This window comes from Leucoraja erinacea, chromosome 30 (assembly GCF_028641065.1).
Source record: "Leucoraja erinacea ecotype New England chromosome 30, Leri_hhj_1, whole genome shotgun sequence".
Classification (NCBI taxonomy): Eukaryota; Metazoa; Chordata; class Chondrichthyes; order Rajiformes; family Rajidae; genus Leucoraja; species Leucoraja erinaceus.
The window spans coordinates 4,197,665-4,209,679 of record NC_073406.1 but is presented as its reverse complement, the minus strand read 5'-3'; the positions used below and the strand labels follow the sequence as shown (position 1 = coordinate 4,209,679).

The 12,015-nt window shown below is 45.1% G+C and overlaps 1 protein-coding gene across 4 annotated transcripts in view; it reads left to right on the top strand.

The window, feature by feature from the left end:
- tmco4 (transmembrane and coiled-coil domains 4) overlaps positions 1-12,015 on the top strand; it is a 73,994-nt gene that overhangs the window by 24,209 nt on the left and 37,770 nt on the right. For all 4 annotated transcript variants that reach the window (XR_008725855.1, XM_055659168.1, XM_055659170.1 and 1 more), the window contains 4 exons: positions 329-448; positions 5,448-5,612; positions 6,312-6,448; positions 11,888-11,972. Coding sequence is in view for 3 of the 4 variants with exons in the window: in XM_055659168.1 (XP_055515143.1) it covers positions 329-448; positions 5,448-5,612; positions 6,312-6,448; positions 11,888-11,972 (507 nt within the window). In the remaining variant the exon portion in view is untranslated. The remainder of the gene's footprint in view (positions 1-328; positions 449-5,447; positions 5,613-6,311; positions 6,449-11,887; positions 11,973-12,015) is intronic.

Sequence of the window (12,015 nt, the reverse complement as noted above, 5' to 3'; positions counted from 1 at the left end):
TTACAGAAGCCATTTAACCTACAAACCATGACGTTTTTGGTGTGTGGGAGGAGACTGGAACACCTGGAGAAAACCCACGCAGTCACAGGGAGAACGTACAAACTCTGTACAGACAGCACCCATAGTCAGGATCGAACCCGGTTCTTTGGCGATGTATGGCAGCAACTCTACCACTGTGCCACTTTACTAATTTCCAGGTTTCTGTCATGAAATATTTCCTGTTATTACAGGACTCTGCTGTTTTCATTTTTTTTTAATCATCATTTTCGGTATGTAATATTTTTGGTGTAACATTCCTCTGTTAAATCTGATTTTCATTCTCTTCCAGGCTACAAAATGAAGAAGCGGGTGGGAGCCATTGAAGAGTTTGAGTTTCTTCCTCTAACCGATGGGAACCAACTGCACATCACGATAGCTGTCACTGGCTGGCTCTGCACGGGAAAATATGGTACAAAGAACGAAAAGACCAGTTTGAGAATGTTCTCTGCTACTTTTTATAATTGTATTTGTTCCAGAGCCAAAGGAAAATGTTTGGAGATATGTTTCAGCTTTCCACTGCAATTATTTGAAAAAATGTTTTCATGCAAAATATTATGGCAAAGTTTGTCCAATTAATGGTAGGCAGCAATAGTCTTTGCTGCTCTATTCCCAAAGGATAGAAACATAGAAATTAGGTGCAGGAGTAGGCCATTCGGCCCTTCGAGCCTGCACCGCCATTCAATATGATCATGGCTGATCATCCAACTCAGTATCCCGTACCTGCCTTCTCTCCATAGCCCCTGATCCCCTTAGCCACAAGGGCCACATCTAACTCCCTCTTAAATGTAGCCAATGAACTGGCCTCAACTACCCTCTGTGGCAGAGAGTTCCAGAGATTCACCACTCTCTATGTGAAAAAAGTTCTTCTCATCTCGGTTTTAAAGGATTTCCCCCTTATTCTTAAGGAGGTCATTTCCCCCTTATCTCCAAAAGGAGGTCATTTAGCTCATTGGGTTTATTCTGGTGTCCAGGGTCCCATCCCTTGATGGACTCTCCTGGGTCCTACTGCTCCCCTGGTTGCCTCCAAATGGGGCCCTTAATACTGATAACCGCTGGGTCCAACTGCCCTTCTCAAATAAGAGTTCACACCACTTCTCCTACCCTCCACTTCTTTACCACCACACACACCCCTCATACCTCTGAGCCTCCTTCTGCCCTCCTCTGATCCTGGGTCTGACTCCAGCCCCAACCCCTGTTGGGGTTACACCATCCTCCCCTAACCTCCCTTAGATAGCAAGGATCCCGACCCGAAACATCATCTATCCATTCCCTCCACAGATGCTGTCTGACCCACTGAGCCACTCCACCATTTAGTGTTTTGCATCTTAGATCTTAGTGCTCCTTGTATCTGCGATCCCATTCTCCCTCCCGTCTTCCCCTTGTACCTTTGCAACTATTTTCCCAACCACCGACCCATCAGCTCCCTTTTGATTCTTTTGCCACCTACCTACAGTGGCCAATTTACCTGCTGAAACCAGAAATCCTGGAGGAAAATCATGTGGGCACGGAGAGAATGTATAAACTCAGCACAGAAATCACCTGAGGTCGGATCGAAGCTCTGTCAAGCTGCTACAACACTAATTGTTGCACCATCGAACTACCCATTCTAATCTAATCCCTGTGATTGTGGCTTCGTTCCATGACAAGATATTCGGGAAGTTCTAGGCAACTCTCCCTGAAGATATAGAATAATGTATTTATCCAAACAAGAGAAGGTACTATTCACCCGAGTGAGGCCGGTGACCAGAAAATGTAGCTGTAGACACAAGGAACTGCAAATGCTGTAACCTTGCCTAGAACATCAAGTGCTGGAATAACTCAATGGGTCAGGCAGCACAAAGTACTGGAGTAACTGCCTGACTCGCTGAGTTAGATCTATAGAAAATAGATGAGGAGTAGGCCATTCGGCCCTTTGAAGCAAAACTGCCATTCAATGTGATCATGGCTGATCAATCACAATCAGTACCCCGTTCCTGCCTTCACCCCATATCCCTCAATTCCGCTAGCCCAAAGAGCTCTATCTAACTTTTGAAAGCATCTTGTAAAGCGGCCTCCATCGCCTTCTGAGGCAGAGAATTCCACAAACTCACTACTTCAGCATAAAATGTCTCTGCTCCCTCAAACTGATTTTTTTCTCTTTTGATCCTATGGTAATTGAGGAATATATATGAAAAAGAATCTGCTTAAACCAAGGGCAGTATTTTTTTGGTTCAAACAACATTTCTGCCCAAATAGTATGAAAGGATGGTACTATTTAGTGTGGTATTTTCAATTGACAGACAGAATCGGATTTAGTTTGAAGAGTTTGTCAGTAATTTTGGATGAGTGAATGTATATGATGAGGTTACTAACTATTTCAATCTCCCCCGTTTGAGTCATTTTTGACTTGCAAATTTTATAGCCACTGTGGTTCAAGTTATTCTCCATGAGGGGTCAGACTCAATTACAGATGATGCCGCCTGCTTCTCCTGGGAGCTGTCACATAGAAATAGCTATCAGAAAGCAGGGCCGCAACAGATTGCAATGCATTAGCATTCCTGTTGTCAAGGCACTGCTTTGCTTATCAAGATGAAGGTTTTTGGCAATCGGTTTATGCATTTCCAACTGCAAAACGATAGAGTAAAGAACCTGAATTCACAACTCGTTATGTTTCATCACTAAGAACTCCCCGCAAAACACGTTTTATACAATGGATTACTTAGAAATGTGGAGATCGCTGTGATATAACCAAACTGGGGTCAAAGTTAGCATAAAACTGTTTAGACGCCTGCATTTTAATAGTAAGAGTGCAAGTTACAGTGAGTTATTCTGGAATGTGGAACATAGAACAAAACAGCACAAGGACAATCCTTTCAGCCTACAATGTTCTCGCCAAATATTATAGAGTCATACAGTGTAGAAAGAGGCCCTTCAGCCCAGCTTGCCCATACCGTCCAACATGTCCCATCTACACTCAACCCATCTGCCTGCATTTGACCCATTTCCCTCCAAAACTATGTACCTGTTTAAATGTTTCTTAAATGTTGTGATAGTCCCTGCCTCAACTACCTCCTCGGGCAACCCGTTCCATACACCCACCACCCTTTGTGTAAAAAAAGTTACCCTTCAGGTTCCTATTAAATCTTTCCCCCCTCACCTTAAACATTTGTCCTACCCAACACCATTTCCTGCATAATGTGGATTTCCTTCAGTTCCTCCGTCACCCTAGGTCCTCTGACCACTAGGAGATTGTTTGTGTCTTCCTTAGTGAAGACAGATCCAAAGTACCTGTTCAACTCGTCTGCCATTTCCTTATTCCCCATAATAAATTCACCTGTTTCTGTCTTCAAGGGTACAACTTTGATCTTTTACTATCCTTCTTTATATTTTGGGCTAGCTTACCTTTGTACCTCATCTTTTCTCCATTCATCTTTTTATCATTCATTCAATATGAATGACTAGAAAGCTTGGAGCGTAAACTGCATATATTTCTTCACTTTGAAGTGGAATTAAGTAATCGCTGGAGGGCAGGCATACATCTTGGGATTGAACTGACTGAAATGAAAATGCCCATATTGTCAGCTGCTATGCTTAATTCAACATATCCTCCGGTGTATTTTGAATCAGAACAAATATATAGAGTTCCAGTGGGAAGCGATCAGGGATGGAAGCTCTTCTTGATGCTTTGTTGGTTCCTGGCTCCAGAGCACTCCAGTCAAATTCATTTAACTTTGTTCCACATGATCAGTTTCAGTTGTGATACTGTGGTTTAGTGCACAACGTTGACATGTTATATTGGCAGTTACTATTTGGCTGGACAGTTAATTCCCTGTTACCTCCTGCTGATATGCAGTTCCGTGTCTTTAGGAGTGCAGTAGAGAGAGTAGACCAAATGTCCCCTCTAGTAACTCGGCAGGTCAGGCGGAATCTCCGGAGAACATGGATAGGTGACATTTCAGGTTGAGACCCCCCTCTGAAGAAGGGTCTTGACCTGAAACATCATCTATCCATGTTCTCCAGAGCTGTTGAGTTACTCCAGGACTTAGTATCCTTTCTGTGTATTAACCAGCATCTGCAGTTCCTTGTTTCCACAAATACACCATCTAGATGTGGTTTAATTCCACAAATTAATCACCTCCCTTCAGATAAAAGTTTGAATATATAATGGTCAAACAGCTTGTATGGTTTTTTCTATGTGGTGGAATCACTTTTAACAGATTTATTTTTATAATTCCTGTGTTTTCACGTTGTGTACATGATCGGTCAAATTAAAAATCGTGAAACACAAAGTGCTGTTGGAATTCAGCAGGTCATGCAGCATCCGTGGAGGGAATCAACTGATGATGTTTCAGCTCTTCTTTGGACTGATCGGCTCCCTTACTCATATCTGTCTGAAGAAGGTCCCGACATGAAACATCGTCTGTCTATTTCCTTCCACAGATGCTGCCTGACCTGCTGAGTTCCTCCAGCACTTTGTGTTTTGCTCAAGATCCCAGCATGTGCAGTTCCTTGAGTTTGAGTTTAGTTTATTGTCACGTGTACCGAGGTACAGTGAAACGCTTTTTTTTTGTGGGCTAACCAGTCAGTGGAAAGACAATATATGTTAACATTCGAGCCATCCACAATGTACAGATACATGATAAAGCGAATAATGTTTAGTGCAAGATAAGCCCAGTTAAGTCCGATTGAAGATGGTCCATGGATCTCCAATGAGGTAGATAGAAGTTCAGGACTCTTCTCTGGTTGTTGGTTCTGTAGGATGGTTCTGTTGCCTGATAACAGCTGGGAAGAAACTGTCCCTGAAACTGGTGTGCATTTTCACACTATTATACCTATTGCCCGACGGGAGAGGTGAGACGAGGGAGTGTCCAGGGTGCGACTCGTCCTTGATTATGCTGGCGGCCTTGCCGAGCTAAAGTGAGGTGCCAATGGAGGCAATGGAAGGGAGGTTGGTTTGTGTGATGGTCTGGGCTGTGTCCACAATTTGCTACAATTGTTTGGATTATGTTCTCTGTACGGTAACTAAATGAGCCGTGCCGAATTGGAAGCGTCCTTGCCTCTTGAGTGAGAAAGTCGAGCTCTTGTCCCACTCTAGGACTTGTCCATGTAATGTCAGCAGACGCTGGTGCCATGTGCAGGAGTGCTGCACTGTTGGACGAGGGACCTGTTACATTTTCCATCACAGACAGACATGAAAGATTTTCTGGCGGCATTCAAAGGAAAACGGGGCAGTTAATTTGTCTCATTAGTCGCCGTCCTATTTTGAAATAGTCCAACTGCTGGGTGACCAGACAATTCAAAAATGCTTCATTAGCTGTAATGCACATTGGAGTGACCTCAGGGCATGGCAAGTGCTTAATACAAACACTGCAACTTCTTTTATGTTCTCCCTAAATCATACATTTGTTTTCTACATATCTCTACACCAGGAAGTTTTGAGGCACCATGGCGAAGTCTACTCCAATCCAAGGAGCAGTACTGCCTAGCTTGGGAGTCCAAATATTTGATGGAATTGGGCAATACCCTCGAGTCTCTGCTGAATGGTCTGGTTAATATGGTTGCACAAGAAGCTCTGAAGTACACCGTCCTGTCAGGTGAGACTAAAGGGCCTGTCCCACTTACGTGACCTTGGCTCGCAAATTACGCGACCTCGTGGTCGCTTGCGACGTACGGGCACCGTATGGCCGCGCGGGGCCGGTCCCACTTGAAAGCGCGGAGTTGTGCGGGGCTGGTCCCTAGATCGCGCGGGGCTCCGAAATTCTGGCAGTGGACGAAATCTTCACGCGCCAACGGCCTGAATTTGGGCGTCGGGCGGTGATGTCATCGTGCAACGCCACGCGCTAGGCGTACGCCGTCAAGACGCTGTGTACGACCGCAATTGCGGTCGTACGCAGTGTCTTGACGGCGTACGCCTAGCGCGTGGCGTTGCACGATGACATCACCGCGTGGCGTTGCGTGATGACATCACCGCCCGACGACGTGCGACGCCCAAATTCAGTCATCCCGCCTCCTGCCCAGCTGATTGGTAAGCATGACGCAAATTACGTCACGCGCGAACTTCGCGTGAACTCTGCTTCCGTTTGGTCGCACCGAACGCATGCGATCGCAAGCAAGTGGGACCGGCCCTGACGACTGTTAGTTTCTCTTGGGATTTTCAAGAAGGTTCAGCTCACTTAAGATATTTGGCACAGAAAAAATAATTATACTCAGCGGATTTAAAAAATAATCAATGTTATCCTCCGTGCTGGTGACAATGATAAACCTCAACCTAACTTCACTTTTGCACTTGGAAGGTATCGTGACTGCACTGACGTGGCCAGCCTCACTACTAACCATTGCTAATGTCATCGACAACCCCTGGGGAGTCTGCCTAAGCCGATCGGCTGAAGTTGGAAAGCATTTGGCCCAAGTTCTCCTGAGCAGGCAGCAGGTAAATGATATATTTCAAGTTGAATAACCGAGTTTTATTAACGTAAGCATGTGTAATGTCTCTAGATTGACCCAGAACCCGTGAATACATTTTTAACATAAAATACATCCAACATTCGTTAGGACAACACAGTGGTGCAGCCACGCAGCGCCAGAAACCCAGGATCGATCCTGATCTCAGGTGCTGTCTGTGTGAAGCCTGTGACCACGTGGGTTTGCTCCCACATCCCATAGACTTGAGATGTAGACCTTAGAGGATTCAAAGAGAACAGGATGTTACACAGTTTGGGAGAGTTGTACGCAGTTTTGAAAAGCAAGGTAGGTCAGCATGCACAGGCCAGAGGTCTTGTTTACGTTTTAGTAGATTTACTGCGTACTGTCATCTTCAAAGATTTGTGCTTAAGCTTCCAACTCTGCCAATCAACAGCTTTTAAAATGGTCCCATTTAATCTAACTTGCTCCCCAGTTTCCTCCCAAAGCGGATTGCTTCACCACTAAACACTATTTCAACATGTGCCAATTTCCACAGAACGTGTTATGTCATTGCTATTATTCCCTTCACTGCTTTGTGCCATCTGAAAAGTTTTGGAATTATCCTTCCTACGTCAAAGCGTAGGTTATTAAAATATGCAATTTGCAGGTTCACAGTGCAAGGCAGCAAGCAATCTACTGGAAATACCATCTCCAACTCCAAGCTATTTAATTCAAGTCATCTCAGCTGCCGTGCGAAACAGTCATTAACGTGGCATTCCACAAAACAAGATGCCAATTGCTACATGGTCCTCATAACTGCCCCATAACAATACTGTACTTTCCTCCAATTGGATTAAATTGTTCTGAAGGGCCAGTCCCACTTTTTTTCGGCGACCTGAAGGGGGGGTGACACCTGTTTGGTCGTGAGTAGTAGCCAAAAGAGTCGCACCTTTTTCTGGTCGCCGCTGGATTTTTAACATTTTCGGCGACCTGCTGCGACTCTGACGGGTGCAGGCAGTCGCCAAAAATATTGCATAAGTGGGACAGGCCCTTTCTTAAGGGGTTGGACAGGCTAGATGCAGGAAGATTGCTCCCGATGTTGGGGAAGTCCAGGACAAGGGGTCACAGCTTAAGGATAAGGGGGAAATCCTTTAAAACCGAGATGAGAAGAACTTTTTTCACACAGAGAGTGGTGAATCTCTGGAACTCTCTGCCGCAGAGGGTAGTCGAGGCCAGTCATTGGCTATATTTAAGAGGGAGTTAGATGTGGCCCTTGTGGCTAAGGGGATCAGAGGGTATGGAGAGAAGGCAGGTACGGGATACTGAGTTGGATGATCAGCCATGATCATATTGAATGGCGGTGCAGGCTCGAAGGGCCGAATGGCCTACTCCTGCACCTAATTTCTATGTTTCTATGTCAGCTATTCGGGCTGTCCCCATATCTATTAACCTATAACATTTTCATCTGAGAGTCAGGGGAAAGGGAAACAAGAGATATAGACGGTGATATAGAGAGATACAGAACGAACGAAGGGATGAATGATATGCGTGAAAGATAACAATGATAAAAGGAACAGGCCATTGTTAGCTGTGGCCAAGGTGAAGACATTGAGACTCAACAAGATGGATTTCAAGCTAGTACAATGACTTGGGTGGGGGAGGGTCGGAGAGAGAGGGAATGCAAGGGTTTCTTGAAGTTAGAGAAATCATTATTGCAAGCTGCGGAGCGAAATAAGAGATGCTGTTCCTCCAATTTGATTTTGGCCTCACTCTGACAATGGAGGAGGCCCAGGACAGAAAGATCAGTGTGGGAATGGGACGGAGAATTAAAATGTTTGGCAACCAGGAGATCAGGTAGGCCCAGACGGACTGGGTTAATTGGCTTTGGTAAAATTTCCCTCTTGTGTAGGATAGAACTAGTGTGCAGGCAATCGCTGGTCGGTGCGGACTCAGTGGGCCAAAGGGCTTGTTTCCACGCTGTATCTCTAAACTAAACTAAACTAAACCTTGTGGAATGTAGGCTGATGGAGTCTTGCGTAGCTAAGAGTAAAATATGCTAATTAAGTGCATAGGTCTGCCTTGAAATGGTTGGAAATAAAATATACATAACCGTTGCCAAACTGAAATTAAAGTGAATAATACTCCAAGTATATGGTAGGGTTGGCAGAAACTACGTATGACTTATATCACAAATCCATCTTTTGTCTTTTTGAGAAAGAGCTGGATTATGTGAGTAAGAAACTGAAAGTGGTACTTGGTATTTTTCTCCTTGGCATGACACATTAATGATAGTTTAGCGGCTCCAGCTGAGACGCTTTGAGTTGTTAATACTGGGGATTAGATAGTCTGTGCTGCGAACAACTTTGATGTTGTATTTATAGTAAAGTATTTTGTATCATTGCTTGCATAGAAATACCTGCAGGTGTTTTCCTGTATTTCCTGAAGCAATTCGTATCCTCTTCAGAAGTTTATCTTAGATCAGCAGCAAATGTACTACTCCCTATCACACTCTACCATATTTCAACCAAATGTATGTATAACTCAACCCCTTCTTTACACCCTGCCTTTAATCTCACCATGTACCTTGAAAACAATGGGCGGCAGGGTGGCGCAGCTGGTAGTACTGCTGCCTCACAGCGCCAGAAACCTGGCTTCGATCCTGACTTCGGATGCTGTCTGTGTGGAGTTTGCACGTTGTCCCTGTGACCGTGTGGGTTTGCCCCGGTTTCCTCCCACATCCCAAACGCATGTGGGTTTATAGGTTACACAAAAAAGCTGGAGAAACTCAGCGGGTGCAGCAGCATCTATGGAGCGAAGGAAATAGGCAACGTTTCGGCCCGAAACGTTGCCTATTTCCTTCGCTCCATAGATGCTGCTGCACCCGCTGAGTTTCTCCAGCTTTTTTGTGTAACCTTCGATTCTCCAGCATCTGCAGTTCCCTCTTAAACACTGGGTTTATAGGTTAATTGTCTTCTGTAAAATTCCACCGAATACGTCGGCAGTGGATGTGAAAGTGAGATAACATAGAGCTCGTGTGAAAAAGGGTTATCGACGGCCAGTGGGCTGAAGGGTCTGTTCTATGCCTCGTCTTTCAATTTAAAAAAAATGTTCCTCAGTCCTCCCGACATCACGATACCTCTCCCTTCACCATGGTAGTAGTGATCATGGACAGGCATCATTGCAAGGTTTCAGCAAGGCTTTTGAATCATTCCCTCACAACCTATGACCTTCACCACTTGGTTGCGAAGTGTGTACATTCTATTCAAGATACAAGATACATTTATTTGTCACATGTACCAATTGGAACAGTGAAATGTGTGGTCGCCATACAGCCGTACGAATAATAAAGAGCACACAACACGATAGTCTTTACCACCAACGTCCCCACACAGCGGGATCAAAGTTTCACACTGTGATGGAAGGCTCCAAAATTCAGTCGTCCTCCTCTGTTGTCCTCCCGTGGTCGGGTCGAGGTGGGGGGGGGGGGGTTCCCGAACCCCCTGCTGTCGCCGCTACGGGCGGCCCGTTGTTCAGGCCCGTCAAGTCCGACGTCGGGACTGGAGGACATCCATCTATCCATTACACAGCTTCCTGATTTGGACATATAGAGACGTCCTTCTCTAATGAAAGTCAAACTTCTGGTACCCCTAATAACTCTCCGCACAGCAGCTAAGTTTAGAAATACAGCATGGAAACATTCTCTCAACATTCTCGTCGACCATCAATCCTCAAATTACACACGTTCTATGTTACCCCACTTTTGCATCCACTCCCTACACACGATGGGCAATTTTACAGAATCCAATCAACCTACAAACCTGCATGTCTTAGGGATAGAAACATAGAAACATAGAAATTAGGTGCAGGAGTAGAGGCCATTCGGCCCTTCGAGCCTGCACCGCCATTTCAATATGATCATGGCTGATCATCCAACTCAGTATCCCGTACCTGCCTTCTCTCCATACCCTCTGATCCCCTTAGCCACAAGGGCCACATCTAACTCCCTCTTAAATATAGCCAATGAACTGTGGCCTCAACTGGCCTCAAATAGGGCTGAATCCCAAAGGAAATAGGCAACGTTTCGGGTTGAAACCCGAAGGGTTTCGGGACGAAACGTTGCCTATTTCCTACGCTCCATAGATGCTGCTGCACCCGCTGAGTTTTTGGCTGATCATCCAACTCAGTATCCCGTACCTGCCCTCTCTCCATACCCTCTGATCCCCTTAGCCACAAGGGCCACATCTAACTCCCTCTTAAATATAGCCAATGAACTGTGGCCTCAACTACCCTCTGTGGCAGAGAGTTCCAGAGATTCACCACTCTCTGTGTGAAAAAAGTTCTCCTCATCTCGGTTTTAAAGGATTTCCCCCTTATCCTTAAGCTGTGACCCCTTGTCCTGGACTTCCCCAAAATCGGGAACAATCTTCCTGCATCTAGCCTGTCCAACCCCTTAAGAATTTTGTAAGTTTCTATAAGATCCCCTCTCAATCTTCTAAATGTGGGATGTGGGCGGAAACCGGAGCACCCGGAGGATATGGGCCAAACATAGGCAGGGGGGACTAATACAGATGGGATATGTTGGTCAGTGTGGGCAGGTTGGGTTGATGGACATGTTTCCACGCTGTATCACTCTATGACTATGAATTGTTTTTGACCTTTGACGTTCAGAACAATCTGAACCAGATCTCTTCCTCTCTCACTCCAATCTTTTACTTCCTCAGTAAATTTTCTTAAGGGGTTGGACAGGCTAGATGCAGGAAGATTATTCCCGATGTTGGGGAAGTCCATTACTAGGGGTCACAGTTTAAGGATAAGAGGGAAGTTTTTTAGGACCGAGATGAGAAAATCATTTTTTACACTGAATCTGTGGAATTCTCTGCCACAGAGGGTAGTTGAGGCCACAGTTCATTGGCTATATTTAAGAGGGAGTTAGATGTGGCCCTTGTGGCTAAAGGGATCAGGGGGTATGGAGAGAAGGCAGGGATGGGATACTGAGTTGGATGATCAGCCATGATCATATCGAATGGCGGTGCAAGCTCGAAGGGCCTAATGGCCTCTACTCCTGCACCTATTTTCTATGTTTCTAACCAAAGACCTGTCAGTCGATTCGATACTCAATCAGAGCTTGGTAATATATTGTATGACCTGCTTTTGTCGACTTTAGCTTCACACATGATTAGTGAGCAAATGAATTCTCTCACATTCATTGCCACTGAATATTTCTCTGCTTTCATGTGGAGGTGAGTCAGCTGAATATATCTGAGTGTTTAGTGAATATATCTGAGTGTTCTCCAGGTGAACAAACGGTTCTTTCCTCTGGTCTCGTGCTTGTTTATATAAACTCGACGACTGCAATGTAGCAATGTGACGCAAAATGATATTTCCAAGCAGCTGACTGCACAGCTTCAAACGAATGACAGAATAAACTAACGTTCCCACTTTCTCTCTTCATTGATGTTTCCCACAGGGCAGGAGACCGGTCACGTTGGTCGGGTTTAGCTTTGGTGCACGAGTGATTTACTTCTGTCTTCAGGAGTTGCTTCAAGAGAAAGGTACAGAAAAAAATTCCTCTCAATTGACATAAAAAATAAAGAA